Source organism: Alosa alosa, chromosome 23, assembly GCF_017589495.1.
Source record: "Alosa alosa isolate M-15738 ecotype Scorff River chromosome 23, AALO_Geno_1.1, whole genome shotgun sequence".
Lineage (NCBI taxonomy): Eukaryota > Metazoa > Chordata > Actinopteri > Clupeiformes > Clupeidae > Alosa > Alosa alosa.
Genome location: NC_063211.1, coordinates 3796094 through 3814096, shown reverse-complemented (window position 1 = coordinate 3814096; position 18003 = coordinate 3796094). Strand labels below are relative to the sequence as shown.

At 39.7% G+C, this 18003-nt stretch overlaps 1 protein-coding gene and 1 long non-coding RNA gene across 3 annotated transcripts; one reads left to right on the top strand and one right to left on the bottom strand.

Annotated features, from left to right (window-relative positions):
- Window positions 1-1708: 1708 nt before the first annotated feature.
- LOC125288992 (protein-lysine methyltransferase METTL21E-like) lies at window positions 1709-7819 on the bottom strand. 2 transcript variants are annotated; one of them, XM_048235709.1, is made up of 5 exons: window positions 7674-7818; window positions 6080-6196; window positions 5833-5990; window positions 5377-5494; window positions 1709-3025 (listed from the first exon to the last, which is right to left on the bottom strand). In XM_048235709.1, the coding sequence occupies exons 3-5, from the start codon at window positions 5953-5955 to the stop codon at window positions 2604-2606; spliced, it is 663 nt and encodes a 220-aa protein (XP_048091666.1). In that variant the 5' UTR covers window positions 5956-5990; window positions 6080-6196; window positions 7674-7818; the 3' UTR covers window positions 1709-2603. The 2 variants fall into 2 exon arrangements, with proteins under 2 accessions (XP_048091666.1, XP_048091665.1); XM_048235708.1 differs by lacking the exon at window positions 6080-6196 and having other exon boundaries at window positions 7674-7819.
- Window positions 7820-8585: 766 nt separating this feature from the next.
- LOC125288993 lies at window positions 8586-17799 on the top strand. Its single transcript, XR_007192551.1, has 4 exons — window positions 8586-8618; window positions 15616-15687; window positions 17352-17453; window positions 17603-17799. It is a non-coding gene; the product is annotated as an uncharacterized LOC125288993 (long non-coding RNA).
- The last annotated feature ends 204 nt before the right edge of the window (window positions 17800-18003 follow it).

The following is an 18003-nucleotide window of genomic DNA, read 5'->3' as shown; positions in this document are numbered from 1 at the left end:
ATTTATAGCCACTGAGTGATAAGATCCCCAGAAACAAGTACGCGGACAAACACTCATCCATGAATTTATGGGTGCATGGGGAATATCAGGCTTTGAGAGTTGGGCAGAACTGGCAGGCGGACATCTCCAAAGAGCATTCCCATAGAGCTAAGTGCGGTCTGCTAGCAGGGGGACATCTCCAAAGAGCATTCCCATAGAGCTAAGTGCGGTCTGCTAGCAGGGGGACATCTCCAAAGAACATTCCCATAGAGCTAAGTGCGGTCTGATGACAGGGGCCAAGAGCTGACCTGAGACTATAGTAAACAAAGACATTGGAGGAGGTTAAGACAGACGGAAGGTACTACAGATAATCCTTGTCCAGACATTACAAGAAAATTACAGGAACATTGGAGTCAGTTTTAATTCCAGGTTTGTGGAGTTCAATCGCACCATATTAAAAGCAACCTTTACTTTTGTTAAATGTTTATGTATTGCTATCTTTACTTCATTCTCTCCCCTAAATATACTATTGATTTTGTTTGTTATTTGGTGTGCGTGCCTGTGCATGCGTGAGTGTGTTTGTGTGTGTGTATATGCATGTACACAACGTATGTGTTTGTGTGTGTGTGCGTTTGTGCGTGCACACACACGTATGTGTGTGTGTGTGTGCGTGTGTATTCTGTGCACTCCTCTTAGCATGTAATTCACTCCCATTTGAGGCTGATGGTTCCAATATCACCTCGCCATCTCAAACTGGCACTCTACCCGTCTCAACAACACAGCCAAGTCCGAACATACTCAGGTTGTTAAATCATTACTTCTCTCTACCTTGGCACTTCAAATTTGATATACAACCCTATGCTATTTGCTCTAAATTAAGCAAACTCTAATGTGACACAGATGACATCTGACCAGATCCATTACAGTATTTGCTATATGCCAGGAAACTTAATCTGTCCGCAATCTGGGTTAAGCATGTTGTGGTGTTTGTCATGCTATCGTAGTGTTATGTTATCATATTTCTCTTCATTTTCGTCCTTTTCCTTCTTCACCTTTTTGATGTTTTTGTTGACATTTTGTTGTGTGTTTATTACATTGCTTACTTACCCGTGAGTATAATTTTATGCATTTAAGACAGCTTGAGCTGGTTTGCCTTTTTATGAAAACAGGGCTGTTGAAATGGTCGAGGCAGACAGGCAGGCAGAGTACATGTAGAATCTTTTCACCTACTGTAGTATGCCTTAAATTTGATTGGTGCTGTCACTTCCAACAGCTCTGGTTTGGGCATAGTTGCCAACAAGAAAAACAAAAACAATGCTTGAACGTTCTATTTTGTTCCCAATCTACTTCCGCTTCATTAAGATAATATATGGAATGTTAAAATAGAAGCCTTGTGGGAACAACTGTGATGCTGATAATGGAACTCTCTTGAAACGGTCTAGACCAAATTCCTGACCTCAAATTTTGTGGGCGGTGTTAAACACGGGCTGGTTTCCTGGCTAGGCCTCCATAGTATAACAATATTTTATTCATTTAGCAGATACTTTTATGCAAAGCGACTTACATATGTCAATTAAGTGTAAAATAAACTGACTGAATCCTGAGAGTGGGCATAAGGTTACATCAGAACTCACTATGCAGCTAATTAAACTAATAATAACTAATAAACCCCTTGTGTAGTCATGTAGTCATTTGATTAATTAACGGTTAACAAATAACAATGATTTGCTGAGGAAAAGGCACAACGTTTCATTTTGGTTGATGAAACAACATGTCCAGCACCATCACTGAAGAATAATTAAAGTTGGACAAAATTACATTTTACAGGTTACAGAACTAACAGTCCAACACATCATCCAACATCATGTTGAAAGCACCAAAAGTTTATTGTAAGACAATAATTCTGGACTGATACACCAGCATGTATTATACATGCTGTATGTTATTGTCATTCAATCAACATCAAGGGTGAGCTTTTAAATACCACATTTTATGTGCCCTTGAAGTAGGAAAAAATCACTTCAAAGTACATGAATTGTGTACATTTCAATTGATATAAAATACTGGAACTTTTGACCAACTGTTTTGACTTTTCTAAAAATACCCAGCTGAAAAGAAATTCATAAATTAAACCTTTGTTAATATAATTGTAGCTGTCTATCTCAACAATAGTCACAGAAATATGTACACCACAAAATTAGTCAGAAATATAGTAAATATGTACACCACGCACACAAAGACGGAAATTCACAGAAGTAAAGTTTCAGGGACACATTCACTGGGACAAATTTCACCGTACGCATATTCACTAGGACAAAATTCATGTCCTGGCTACTGAATCTTTGTGACTACTGTGCACTAGTTAGCTAGTTAGTTAGTTTATTTGTCCTTACATAGGAAATTTGTTTTCACATACCATACAAGCCTCACAGACACACAGGTGTCAGGTACACACAGTTACGGTTCTTTACCCACCACCCTGTCACCACATACCCCACCCACATAGATGTTAACAGCACATACAGTATACAGCACATACTGTATATCACAACAGCACATATACAGCACATATACATCACATTACACAGATGCAAACAGGAAAACCATCACCAGTTGGCATTACACTAGGTTGTGTCTCTGACTCGTGGTGACCAAGGGATTCTTCTGGTGGCACGGTAGAGCTTGATCTGGAGGCTGGGCAGATCGTAGAGCTCCTCGATGTCAAAGAGCTTCTGGAAACGGCCAACAAAGCTATTCTCAAGGTCCAGCCGGAAGCGCATGGCCCACAAGATCACCGTGTCGTCCTGACACAGGTGGTCAAACGTCTCCATCAGTTCGTTAAGGAATGGGTGTGCGTAGACCACGTCAGCAGCCATGATGTAGTCAAAATGACAGGACGCACGGGGGAAGTGCTTTTCCAAGTCCTTGCCCCACGTCAGCTCCGTCACGTGCGGTGGGTGGCGACAGCGTCCTCGAGTATTGCGGTTGACATTGTACTGAAGGTTCCCCAAGATCTCTGGCATGTCAGTGGATGTCACCTGTGCTCCTAATTCACATGGGGAGAGTGCAAGAGATGACCAAATCAATATACATGTAGACAGAATACAGCCACATAATGAAATGTGGGAAAGTACATGTACAACACAAAATGCAATGCAACAACAGATATGGAACTGCCTATACTGTACAATATTGAACCGCAATGCTGCTTTGTATTGCATTGCAGAGATGCCTCAAAAAATACTATAACTACATATGTGTGTGTGTGTCTGTTTGTTTGTTTGTTTGTTTACGTGTGTGTGTGTGTGTGTGTGTATGTATGTATGTGTGCACATATTTATGCAGGTTTGTGTAGTGAATTGAAAGATATCATACCCCTTTGAAAAAGTCAAACAAGTTGTGTGTGTGTGTAAAACTATTGATGAAACTAATGTAAGATCAATGTGATTAACAGGCTCAGGTTACTTATTTGTTAGCTGGTGAAATACCGCAGGCTAGTACTTTTTCCTTTGTATTTTAACCTTCTGAGGAGGCACAATGACCTAGTTGCTCATATTTAGTTGAAAGTACGGAGCTCTGCAGGTGTCATTGCAATATTTGTTTGTATATCAAGAGAACGTATGCTTGTTTTAGTAAATCATGTGCTCATTTCACTAAATAGTGCACTCGTTTTACTAAATTGTGTGTTTGTGTGCACAATTTAGTAAAATGAGTGCACAATTTAGTAAAATGAAATTTAGTAAAATGAGTGCACAATTTAGTAAAAACAAGCGCACATTCTCTTACAAAATATATCTAGCAATGTACCCTCCCAGGCTCCAGATGAAGGTTTCAGACATCAATAAATCAATCAATCAATCAATCTGCCATCAGTCATAATATTGATTCTTACTGCTACATATCTTACAGTATCAGGGTCAATCTTGTAGTGGAACAGATTCAAAGTCATCTAAAATACTAAGACCAACATATAACCACATGTTTGGAACTACTCCATATATGGTCATTAGGGTCCCACACCAGATAACAATGTACGAACACAACTACAATCTGATTACCCTCCAACAGAGAGTGACAATCTGATTACCATCCAGCAGAGAGTGACAATCTGATGAAGAAATCAATCTCGGCCCTTTCCAATAGATTTAGATCAATTAATGTAATGACATGACACAAACAATCCATTTGTATGATATTGTCAAATTTTTCTCAGTGTAGTTTCCATTGTTTTTATGTGGATGAGTGCAATATGAATTAGGTCAACAGGTTAATAGCTGCGAGGGTAACTAAATGCACTAACTGTCTCAGTGACTGGGGGCATATTTAAATTTTCTTCAGGACAATTAAAGTACCTTAACTTAATGTCAGTGCCATAAAGACAGCCTAACAAATATACACTACCAGTCAAAAGTTTGGACACACACAAACTTATTTATAGTTTTTTATTTGATTCCTTTTTTTTTTTTTTTTACTACATTGTACAACAATACCTACAACATCTGAAGTATGACAGAAGACAAAGGTCTCTAAAAATATATTATTATTATATTAAATATATTATCAACCTCTATGACAACTTTTGCTGATAATTGATATTATTAAAGGTGCCATGTGTAATGTCTGCCAAAAAATCAATTCATACTTCACATTCCATAAAAGATGGGGCAGTATACCTCCAGAAAGTGAGTTTGTCTACCCTAGAGTAACAACCGAGACACGTGTAATGCAGTTTGGCTGGCGGTTATGTTACCCGCATACTGCCTCCCATGGCCGAAACTGGTATTATGACACTTGTCGGGCTGTGGCTAGTAATTTAGCATGCTAATTCAGGTTGATATCTCTTCAGCACTATACCTTGTCATTTTTTTAATGACATCATCACCCTTATTTCCTTCCATTCTTTTGATGCGTGTAGCTCATTTTTTGGATATTTTTACCTCAATTCTTACACATGGCACCTTTTAAAGCCAACTTCATTCTTTTCATTGAAAATAGTGACAAGCAGAAGACAAGCAGCTAACAAAAGCTCCCAATCTATGGGAAATCCATCAAGGCTGTTGGAAATCCATTCCAGCTGACTATATCAAGTTGGTTGAGAGACTGAGCAAAAGGTCTGTACCTTGAAGAATTTAACATATTGAAAATGTTTACACTTTTTGTTTGCTTACAAGATGAATCCATGTGGGCTATTCCCTAACAATAACCACCTACTCAGATAAATAAATAAAATTGAAGATAGATAAAATAATATAGATATAGAAAAGAAAACATACATTTGACAGTTGGTGTGTCCAAACTTTTGACTGGTAGTGCACATGATCATCTCCAACCTGAAACTGAATTTCAAAAGAATTTCAGTCTAGTAAATATTAAAATGAAGGCCTTACTCATTCTTACCTAAGAGACTGGTTACAATGGTGACGAGACCTGTCCCAGCCCCTAATTCAATGATATTCTTGTCCATCAGGTTGTACGTTTCACGGTGAGAATCCAGAAAATGACATAACACTATGGCCTTCAAACAATTGACAACAAATAGATTGTTTCATGTTCAAAGCAGACAATATACCAGCTTTTAACAGGCAGATATTTGTATGGACATACTGTGATATAGACATAAATAATACAAATAATGTTACATATTGTTTTTAGATTTCGCCTCATTTAGTTAGTGACGCTAACAACATACAATAAAGGAAGGTACTAGCAGAGGAAGGTAAAGTAAAATGATGTATAATTTGAATAACCCTCAGGAGGAAATGGACACAAAACTCAGACACTGCACATGTTGGTTGATCAACAGCCTCACGCATCACCACCTCACAAATAATATAATGATGATTATAAACCTACTGAAGGCCAGAGCATGGCTCCATAGAGATCTGTAGACTCTTTGATGCGGATTTCCAGGCCAGCAAAACTGTAGCCCTCCCAAGCCTCTGTGGTGATGAGGGAAGGCCGGAAGTGCCTCTCCATGATGGCTTTTGCCAATTCTGCATTCCTAGTAGCACCTGGGCATAATATCACCACAGTCAAGCCTTGACCATAGAACAAGGGTTAATATACAACAATGTCATCCATTTTATTAACATAGATATACCATGCAGGAACAATCTTGAAGAGTCTGAAATAATTCTGGTGGACAACTGCTATCTCAAATGCCGCCCAAGCGCAACACACAGGCTCTCAAAATGTAGCATTGTCTCCGATATGATCACTGCAAAAGAAAGGCAAAATTGACTTTATATGGATTGAAATAGATTTTAAAGCAAAGTGCCCAAAGATCATCAGTGTGTTCACGTGGGGACCATGACCCAAGATTTAAGGTACAAATTAAAGTACACATTAAGTGTGTTCAATTGGGCTGGAGTATAACATGTCACTCTACATATCTCCAAATGGACCAGTATCACATGCATATGTAATTTGCTTGTAAGTAAGCTTGCCTCTCTTTCATTAGTGTCCTGGCTAGTTCCTGGCTAGTTCCTGCCAAAACCTGCTGGTTTAATCATACATGAAAGGTTCTTAGAAATGGGAGTACAACTGGAAAAAAAATATTGAACTGACATTGACTGTTTAACCTCACACCTTCCAGTTGAGGGGAAATAGTGATGATTGTGTGAATGTACAATGGCGCCTCAGGGTGCCAACTATTTTTGACCTGTTAATAAGTCATACCCAGTTTAAGCTGGGTTACATTCAGCCCATTCAACACCATGGATCATGGTGTGTGTGTGTGTGATATAAACCATATGAATATATCATATATGCATGTATACATTCATATATGCATGATATATGAATGCCTGAACATGAAACTAGTTCCATTAAAGTTACTCAAGCCCATGGTCAGGCTATATTTCTAGATCCAGAGGTCTGGGGAGAGAGCAGGGGATTTACATAGAGGGAGGACTCTGTGTGTAGCCCCCTAGAGGGAGGACTGTGTGTGTAGCGCCCCCTAGAGGGAGGACTCTGTGTGTAGCTCCCCCTAGGAGAAGATGAATGGCTGGCCTCCTTATTCCTGCCCTCTGGTGACTCAGGTGTTCATTGCAAAGAACTGGTCTAAAATTAACTGTGCAGCTCATTCCACGAATCAAATGCACAAACACACATTAAGCAATATATATATAAAATGCATCTGGCAGTACAGCCTGAAACTACTTTTTAAATCCTGACGTCCTATCTATAACTAAGTAATGCACCAACATATGTAGAACATTTATATGTCTGTTGTAAGTGTCTATTAGACATTATATCCTTTACTGATTCTTCACTGAGCCTTCAGAGCCAAGCCAAGCAGCAAAATACAGTTGAGTAGAAGTTTAGATTGTTGTTGTTACTGCATTTGAGAGTTTTGCCGCCTTTGACATATGATATAATATTCAGCTTTGTTGGCCAGAGTCTTATATCTAGTATATCTTATGTAGTACTATTGAATCTTAGCATCCTGGACGGTGACAGATAACACAAGCAGTGCTGGCACATACTGGTCTCTTATTACACACCAGTTTAAAAATAAATCAGTGAGAACATTGGAAAGTATTACATTTGAGGGGAAAAAAAAACCTTTTTAATATTCCAAAACACATTTTTTAATCAATGGATCATTCCTGTTTGTGTAGTCCCTTAATTTCCCACTTTAACCGGCTAGATGTGTTACAATCATGTGTGTGAGCGCCCTTAGTGTCCCTTACCGTTTGTCTCTGCCAGTGTGTCATTCTTGATCTCCTTTTTCTCTGGCTCCATGTCTTTTAGTATTTCCATTTCAGTGCTGCGGTGATGCTCTAGTGATGTCTCTCTGGGCTGGTGGTGGTGGTGGGGGGGGGGCCTCACTTCTCTCCTTCCCCCAACACCAATAGAATGGAACTCTGGCTGATGGAATGCAGCAGCTGACCTGTCTAAACTGGGTCAGGGCTGGTGGGGTGGGGGCATGTGCCACTGAGCTCAGGAGGCGCACCATGTGCCATTGTTCACAGTGGCCGGTACCACGTCTACAGTGCCCTCTACTGACAGGCACATTTACTGACTGGCTGAAATCTTGACTCACCTTGGATGGAGTAAAAAATACGCCACCTACAGGCAAGTAAAATGCTTGCACATGCAGCCAGTAACATCTCTGTACACGATGGAAAATAACCAGTTGGGGGTTTATTGCCTTGATAGGAGGCTCACTGTAAGGTATTTGTTTGAAAAGGCTCAAAATGAACCTATTTGGTTTGTTTATTATTATTATTATTATTATTATTATTATTATTATTATTTTATCTAATAAACATTCATTGAAATATATAAAAACTTGGCTCATGGCAATTAGTCATGTACAACTCTGAAACATACTGGAAGTAGGAGTGATACATCAGTATAAGGTTGACTATTTATATATTTATACTTATAGGGTTTATTATTGTTCCTTGTGTTAACAGCAGTTAAGTAAGTTGTATAATCACATGTTTATCATGTTTATGCTTTGATGTCTTTTTTGCTTTGCTGTCAATTGATTTAAAAATAGCAGGTATAATTTTACAATAACAGTTGTGGGTCTGCACTGTGCCTTGGCTTCGGTATATATAGCTTTTACTTTTCGGAGGCATTCCCATTCCGTGTGTGTGAAAAGAAAAGGAAGGATGAAACAGCATCTGGTATGAGTTTCTCTTTTAACCTGTTCTGTGCACAGTGGTAGTAAAAATATACTATCTTTTTACTACCAACAGCAAAAAGAAATCTCAGAAATCAACGGCCGTCCCGTCTAATTCCATACTGTACATGTCATTTTCATAAACAAAATACTTCTACGGCCAGGGGCATAATTTCTGGGAGAGAGGGTAATAACTAATCATATTAACTGTTATAGAACAAGAAGAAGTAGTCCAAACCCCCCTCCCCTCCCCCAATGTTTAACCCAAAGTTAGACTGTACATGTCTGCTAAGTAATTTGGTCCCGTTCTATTTAATGATTTATAAACAAGCAGAAGCAGAAGTCAATTCTGTGAGACTGTGACTTACTGGAAGCCAATGCAGGGACTTAAAGCTGCAGTTGGCAAGTCTGACAGATTGAGGGGATTTAGCCAAAATGTTAAATGTTTACAACTCTTATGCCTCTCTCCACCACAGAGCACCCTCTCATCGAGTGTGTGCTCGTCAGTGCGCACCAGACTGTGATTGACAGTCAGATCTCACACAGCCCTGCTGATTGGACAAAAATAACCGGGAGCTGTGGATTTTTGCAAAACAAATAACAGGCTCTAGGTGGAGGTAGAAGTGCGTTTTTTTTTTTTTTTTAAACCGGCTGATTTATGCTGTTCTGTCGGAGCATAGTGTCGGTTTCAGTGAATATAATAAAAAAAATCTTGCCAACTGCAGCTTTAAGTATTGGAGTAATGTGGTCAATTCTTTTAGTTTTCGTGAGAACCCTAGCCTCTGCATTTTGTATCATCTGAAGTTGTTTGATAGTCTTTTTAGGAAGGCCTGTGAAAAAGCCCATTGCAATAGTCAACCCTATGGAGATGAATGATGCATGAATATGTTTTTCTAGATCATGTTTTGACATTAGCCCTATGAGTTTGGCAATGTTTTGAGGTGGTAAAAAGCTGATTTAGTTGTTGCTTTCAAATGGCTGTTTAAATTTAGATCATTATGACACCAAGATTTTTAACATTTAATATCAAGAGTGGCAACCTTAAGTCTTTCCTCCTTTTTACCAAATATAATTACTTTCAGTAATTATCTTACTTTCAGTTTTTTCTTTGTTCAACTGAAGGAAATTTTGAGACACCCAGTTGTTGATCTTGTCAATACACTAACAAAGAGATTCAAGGGGACCACCATGCTTTACTGTCTTCACAGTGTACTGTGGCTTGAATTCAGTGCATGGCGACTGCAGACGGTTTGTCCAATGACCCACATGCACTGAATTCAAGCCACGGTACACTGCAGACAGAAAAGCATGGTGGTGCACAATTCATGTTTTGGTGATGTGATGTTATGCTGAAGAGGAAATGCCTTTGAAATGGGTGTTTCAACAAGACACTGACCCAAAACACACCAATAAGTGTCTTGGTTCCAGACTAACAAGATTGACGTTATGGAGTGGCCAGCCCAATCCCCAGACCTCAATCCTATGTAAAACTTGTGGGGGTGACATAAAAAATGCTGTTTCTGAGGCAAAACTCAGAAATGCAGAGGAATTGTGGAATGTAGTTCAATCGTCCTGGGCTGGAATACCTGTTCACAGGTGCCAGTAGTTGGTCGACTCCATGCAACACAGATGTGAAGCAATTTTCAGAAATAATGGTAATGCAACTAGATATTAGTGCGGTGATTCAAAGTAAAGCAAAATCTTGAGACATTTTTCAGTTTATGCAGTAAATGTTTGAGTTTGTAAAGAAAAGTGCAAACACTGCTATTTTTTGAATAGCCTAACATTCCTTTTTCTTTCTGTAAAGGTATAACACAAACTTGATCAATTTTACTCATGTTTTGATTTGAAATTGAATGTGCAATGCATTGCTATTATGGAATTAACAGCTATTCTAAGGATTTTGAGCTTTAATCAGTTTTCTAAAACACACTCTGCTATTATTCTGCACACATTCTTCAGAGCACGTCAGGAGCTCGCGGGACACAGGCAAACTTGGGGGCAGCCGTGGCCTACTGGTTAGCACTTTGGACCAGTAGCCACGGCTGAAGTGCCCTTGAGCAAGGCACCTAACCCCCTCACTGCTCCCCGAGCACCGCTGTTGTTGCAGGCAGCTCACTGCGCCGGGATTAGTGTGTGCTTCACCTCACTGTGTGTACACTGTGTGCTGTGTGTGTGTTTCACTAATTCACGGATTGGGATAAATGCAGAGACCAAATTTCCCTCACGGGATCAAAAGAGTATATATACTTATACTTAACTTTTGCACTTTGTGTCTTCAGTCGTGAGTGGACATTTGGTCCAGATGGATAAAATCGAGGTATTCAACAAGCTTCTAGAATACAACATAGGGTTCACTTTGGCCAGCAAATCTGAGTAGGTCATTGACTCATCTTTCCAGACCTAGGCAGCCCATGAACAAAAACAGCTGGGTTGTGTTATGTCTGTGTTTATGTATTAGTAGCCACCCCAGATACCCAGAACATGCATAAAAGCGCTAAAAAATAGCCTGGAAATATCCAAATTCATTCACAAAGTGAATAGAGTCTGGCAACTCTCGATTGGAAAATGTTTGCAACACTTGCATCGCAACGGGCACTAATTTTGAAATCATTGGTTCAGCCTTACCAATCACACTGATCAGAGATTCCTAACCTTACTTCCTACTTCGCCTAAACTTTACAAACTGACAATAAACAGCATCAACAGTCAGGAAACAATGTGTGTAGGTCTACCTTTATTATAATTACATTTCTGAAATGTTCCAGCTGCATTTTTTGATAGATAGATATACTGTATTGATCCCTAGGGGAAATTCAAGATGTTTGCAGATGTTGCTGTGTCTGTTTATCACAATAAGTTTTGGTTTTGTCTTCCCTTCATGTCGCTGGGGGGGGGGGGTGGTGTTCATTGGCTGGTATGAGTGGCTCCAGGACAGCGGCTGGTATGAGTGGTGTTCATTGGCTGTATATGCAAAGCGGCTGGTATGAGTGGTGTTCATTGGCTGGTATAAGTGGTGTTCATTGGCTGTATGTAAAGCAGCGCAGAGCAGGTTCTGCTGGTTTCAGTCCTGTTATGTTGAGGACAGACCTGTTCACAGGTATGCTACATTTTGCTGTTTGGGAAAACTAGATGAGCAGGAAGCACCGGATTCACAGCACAGCACAGCACTCACACACACACACACATACACATACACACACACACACGTACACACCGTCTCTGTTTCCAACCCTTCCCCCAACACACACATTTTTTAATTAGTGTGACCTTTGTGATGATGTCCCCGCTGATCATGTTTTTTTGCTGTTAGTCCATGAGCCAGAGGCCCATTTTGGTCCGATCAGTGCCAAACTTTATTGTTACTTTCTGATAGCTATATGTGTTCATAACACAAAAATACACAATGGACTCACAGCTGAATCTTAGTAAAGCACTCAATAAAAAAATACATTTATGCCCAGTGTATTGCATGGGCAGCAAAGTCATGAGGAAGGTGGGAAATGTCAAAACCCATGTTAGATCACATCAGGAGGGTATATACTTTCAGAAAATATATGGTTTGGGTGGTTGAACCAGTTTCCCCTTGACGGCACCACAGACCCAAAATACCCAATTTACTCGTACCCTGTGTATTACTATGAATGGGCAGCAAAGTAAGGGGAGGGCGAGAAATGTCAAAACCGTTATATCACATCCTGAGAGTATATGCTTTCAGAAAATATATAGTTTAGTTGGTTGAATCAGTTTTCCCTAAATACAGCCCAAAAAGGTATCAGCCATACACTCTTACCAGTACCCAATGTATTATGCATGGGCAGCATACTAATGAAGAGGGTGGGACATGTCTCATGTCATATTAGATCACATCCTGAGAGATTGAACTTTCATAAAATATATGGTTTATATGGTTGAACCAGTTTTCCCTTCATGGTACAGACTTTTTTCACCTAAATCCATAACATCCCATTCATTTCAATGGGAAATTTACTTAAGAGGCTGTAGAAATCTTCAGCTGTGTGTTTGGAAAGTCCATCACACATTTTTGTCATGTGGGAGCAAAGACAAACAAAATAAAATAGGTTTGGTTTGGTGCTCTCTCATGGCAACGAGTTCTCCGCTGGCTCATAGACTATGTATGATAATTCAGTCACAACAGCCCATATTGCTGTCCAAAACTGAAATTATTCTTTGAAAAGAAGGATGCTTCGTTAGGCTGTGCAACTGTCAGTCTCAAATCTAGTTGTATGCAGGTGTGTGTGTTTCTGTGCATGCATGTTTGAGTTTCTGTGCTAACGTGTGAAGTTTAAAGGAATTATCCGGAGTAAAATGCACTTTAGATCAATTTACGGATGATTGGGAGTACATACGTTGAGTTGACATCAAAATCATGTCATTCGGATGTGTCCCCCCGCGGTCCCTGCTCTCCCTGTCTCCGCTGGCGCGGAGCAAATCTGGAGTTTCTGCGGCCTCTCTGTCGGGCCTCCTCGCCAGCTGTTCGCCCTGACCCACCAGTTCCTGCTAGGTTTGGCCTTGTCAACGCCAGATCGCTTGGGAATAAATCATTTATCCTGAAGGAATTCTTCATTTCCCGGGAATTGGACTTCCTCTTTATCTCCGAGACTTGGCTGAGTGCTGGTGAGTCCAGTGTCTTTACAGAACTTTTACCTGACGATTGCTCCTATTTTAATTCTCCCCGGACGTCTGGCCGAGGTGGAGGAATTGCGACTGTTTTTAAGAGTGACTTTAAATGTAAACAGTTATCGCTACCATCGACCACTAGCTTTGAACTAAGTCTGTTTGAGCTGGGTCTTTCTCACACGGTGTTGTGTGCGGTGGTTTATCGGCCTCCCAAATATAACAGACTTTATATCTGACTTTTCTATGTTCTTAGCGGATATTATGCCTAAATATGACCGAGTCCTTATTGTGGGAGATTGTAATATTCATGTGTGTTGCCCTGAGAACCCATTGTTGGTGTCTCATAAAGGTGTTGGTGTCTCAGATCTCAGTGAATAATGCACAGGGTTCCCAGGAGAATTTCTGAAACATCACAGGATTTTAGAAAGTCTATCAGACATGGAGACAAGTCAAGGCATTTTACAATTTTACAAAGTCATGGAATATCAGGGAATTATGTTGTAGCAGTTTAAAATTTACTTGCCAAAATACATTAATACAAATATATTTCCATGCAGAATTGGTGTTTATAGCTTTACTGCTTGGTTGAGTAGCCCAAATGTGTTTATTCAATGCCTATTTATTCATCTCCCACTCTAAAAAGGTAAAAGATTCTTGAACACTACGCAGGTGCTCTAAAAATCAATGGTTGGTATATTGTACTATTCATTATACAGTAAGTCGTGGAAATTCAGGTTTTTTGTCAGGGAAAGTCATGGAATTTTACATTTGACTTAAGAGTGTGGGATGCACTGATTGATTTGAGCTGGAATGACCCATACAGAGCTAATATGGAACTGCAACTAATGCTGCTCACAAAAACCCAATGTTAAGCCGGCACGCAGACACACACACACACACATAGGTAGGGGGACACATTTAGGTGTTTTTAGTAAAAAATCTCAAGATTATGTGTAGTGTCTTGTGTAAGTGGCCTTTAGGGTTTGTATCCCCTGTGACCTATGATCCCTGTGACCTATGATCCCTGAACCTGAGCCCAGTGGGCTTGTACATGAAAGCAACACTAAAGCACTTTTCCTCTGTCGCACGCATGCTATTTGTTTATTTAGCACTGGCTTTGCAAATAACATGTCCACAGACATGGCGGAGTATGTTGCACGATTTCATGAAAGTATGATGTATTGCGACATCAGAAGCAAGTCAAATTTGTAGTTTCTTATGTCTCATTCCATGGAACTACAGATCTGCTACCCGATCTGGCAAACTTACATAGTGCGGTTATAGCCGATAGAGGGCCGCGAAGCGAATGCAGAATTGCCGTTCACCCTGTTACGAGTTGATGAACCACTAAAACGATTTTGGAAACATAATATTAAGGTACAAGGTAAGGTATGCAGAACTGTCCAGTAATGTTACCCCAAGGAGTCCTAACCCACTCAAGCACACACACACACACACACTCTCTGACCCTCCCCATCTATATACAGGTATAAATACTGTGTCACTCCATTCTACCCTCCATGCATCATCCCTCTCTCTAGCGCTGTTCACGTTGGCAGAGAAAGCAGCACCTCCTTCCACTTGATCAAGGTAAGACACGCCAGCTCTCCTCTCTCTCCAATTTCCCCTTCTTTGTTAATCTATTGACCAAATGTCTTAATTTAATTAAGATCATAATGTATCATAAAGAAAGAAAACACTGAATTATATTTTGAATGATCCTTTTTGCCATCTTATCGTATTTGGTAAAAAGGAGGACAGACTTAGGATTGCCACTCTTCTTGACAAAAAAAAGGGGCTTAAAGTAAAGGATACTGTTAAAAATCTTGGTGTTTTAAGTGACAGTTATCTAAATTTCAACAGCCACATAAAAGCAATAGCTAAATACACTTTCTACTACCTCAAAAACATGCTTAGAGGTCTTATGTCAAAACATGATTTCGAAAAAATTCTATGTTGAATTCAAAAAACGTAGATATTCTTTAAAACATTACATTTTCAACATTCCTGTACCGGCTTAAGGGTGTAATGGGCTTTACAGGCTTTCCTAAAGACTATCAAACAGCTTCAGGTGATACAAAATGCAGCAACTAGGGTTCTCACTAAATCCCCATTGTGTGTGGCATCAGTGAGAACCCTGACATGATCATGTTGGTGTGTAGAGACATCCTCCAGTACCTACTGTAAACATGTCTGACAATGTGTGTAATCTGTCAATTACTATTTACTAGTACTATCAATCTGTCTCACAAAACTGGAATTTGTTTTAAGACAATTGTGTCCTTGCTCTCCCTAACAAGTGTTTCATAGGTCAATTACACCATTTACTAATGCCGGTAATCATTTTGTGTTTTGGGCAGGTGTGTGTGCAATGGCTGGCTACAGACCCTTGGTGGCAGTGTTGAGCCTGTTCTGTTTGCTTTACTGTACAGGTACATCTTTCTATACATCCTGACAACGTTCCTGTCTGTCAGGCTACATATGTTTTTTTCACACAAAATATGCTTGACAGATTATGACAACTAGTTATGACAACTAAACACTTTTGCATAATGACTGAAGTGATGAAATAAGGCCCATTTGTTTCATGGGGTAGGACTATTCAACATGGAACCAGTATACTGCATTTGGACCAACATAATATTAGCAATTGAAAATGTGAAAAACAGTAGACAATCGCAGTTCAAAATCAGTTGTATCTTTGTTGTAATACTGTAACAAGGATAATTTATGTTATGGTGTGCCCAAATGAGAAGACATGGACTTTGAAGAAGCAGTTTTGAGAATTTCAATTCTGATCTGAGAAATGCACTAAAACGACTGAGAACAACTGTAAGCCTGGATGTTTGAATAAGACAAATGTGTAACATTCATATAGCTACCAAGAGAGATACTGTGACAGGACCAGTGATAGGAAACGACTGCATGAGTTATTTATTCACAAATAAAGACTAGCCCATTTCAGTGAAGCCTGGCTAGTTTCACATTAGCTCTCCCTAGGGATTAAACCTATTTATTACACGGCTCTTCAGAGTGCTGCAGAAAGTTCCATTCACATGAATGGGCCTTCCCAACGTTCGGGCCTATGTTAAATCTATTTATTATACAGCTCTTCACAATGCTAGTAGAACGCTCCATTGACTTGAATGGGATTTCCCAACGTTCTACGGTAAAACAAATTCATGTAATTACCGCTGCAAACATATAATTACCGCTGTCAATGGCAACGGGTTTTGTGCTGCTGATCATATCACTCCGCAAGTATTCCGGTCACTTCTTGCTTTGGAACTTCATTCAAAAGTGAAAGCAGACGGTTGATCAGCTGTGTTCTAAAGAATGTTTGATTCAAGTTCAGCGTGTGTTGCAAACTATTTTTTTCTCAGCAAAAGCCACGACGAAAACGGTAACAAATAAGTGTAAAGAGACATATCATGGAGTTTATTTTTCGTTTTGGCAAGTAGTCAGATAATAAAAGCGGGATAATGTATAAACGCCCGGTCATTATGGGAAAATAAGTCCCTTCAGGGCGAAACAAGACCCCTCGCTGGCGCCAAGTCGGGTCCGGTTAAGCCTGTCGGACTTATTTTCCCCATAATGACCGGGCGCTCTATACATTATCCCTTACATAAATCACCGGCAAAGTATATAATCACCGCTGTCAATGGCAACGGGTTGATTAACGTCTTTCATATCCCTCCACAAGAATTCCGTTCGCTTATTGCAATTTTGTCAGCGGAAGACACGAAACGGTAGCAAAATCATTTTTAAAGATTCATTGTGTTTTCTCGTTTTGGCAAGTAGCCGTGTAATAAGCGGGATAATGTATTGTCCGCCGGTAATTATCAGAAAATAAGTCCCTTCAGGTCGAAGCAAAACCCCTCCGCTGCGCGTCAGGGTTCTGTGCTCCCTGTCGGGTCTTATTTTCTGATAATTACCGGCGGACAATACATTATCCCTTACTTACTACTACACTATTTCACACTTCTTCATAGAATTCCAGTTGACATTCAGACACTTAGAAAGACACTCATAAAGAAACTATTAACATTTTAATAAAAAATGAATAAAAATAATCTCTCTCTCTTTTCCTTTGGAGGCCGATACAGCATTAGTGTGTGAAGAGTACTCATCAGATGGTAAATTGGAATTGACAGAGATGGCTATCTTGATCCAGGAGAAGTTCCCACAACTTCATGAGGTAGGTGTGTGTGTGTGTGTGTCCAGTGTGTCGTAGCTATGGTAGTTTATCCATCTCAATCATTAATAACTGGTAGGTTTATGTTTTACAATTGAGACGAACCAATCAGCCTGAGGATTATAAAACTCCAATTCGCTCTCTCTCTACAGGACAACAGAAAATTCCTGGAGTTATTCAAACAGAGTGACGAGAATGAGGATGGGAGTTTGACCCTAATGGAGTGCACAAACATGATCAAAAGCATCACATCTGCTCAACAAAGTTAAGATTAAGCACGTAGAGTCAACGGTGAAGTGTAGTACATAGTCAATAATTATAAAAATACAGCTTATTATTGACCGAAATATTGTACCTGAGAAATAAAGGATTTTATGACACCATGAACCCTATTGTGGTCAAAGTGAAACCCTGCAGTCAACTCCTAACAATCCTTTTTCAAAATGTCACTCTTGCAACAAAATGATACACACACATGCACCATTTTAATTACTTTTACAGGTCAACAACAACATGATACACACATGCACCATTTGAGTTACTTTTACAGGTC

What these genes read in the sequence shown, in the direction of transcription:
- LOC125288992 (XM_048235708.1), bottom strand. Translation starts at nt 7,743, where the DNA reads ATGGAAATACTAAAAGACATGGAGCCAGAGAAAAAGGAGATCAAGAAT. An exon ending in CACACTGGCAGAGACAAACG is followed by an intron (nt 5,991 to 7,673) that starts GTAAGGGACACT and finishes TATTATGCCCAG; the next exon opens with GTGCTACTAGGAATGCAGAA. An exon ending in CATTGTAACCAGTCTCTTAG is followed by an intron (nt 3,026 to 5,376) that starts GTAAGAATGAGT and finishes CATGTGAATTAG; the next exon opens with GAGCACAGGTGACATCCACT.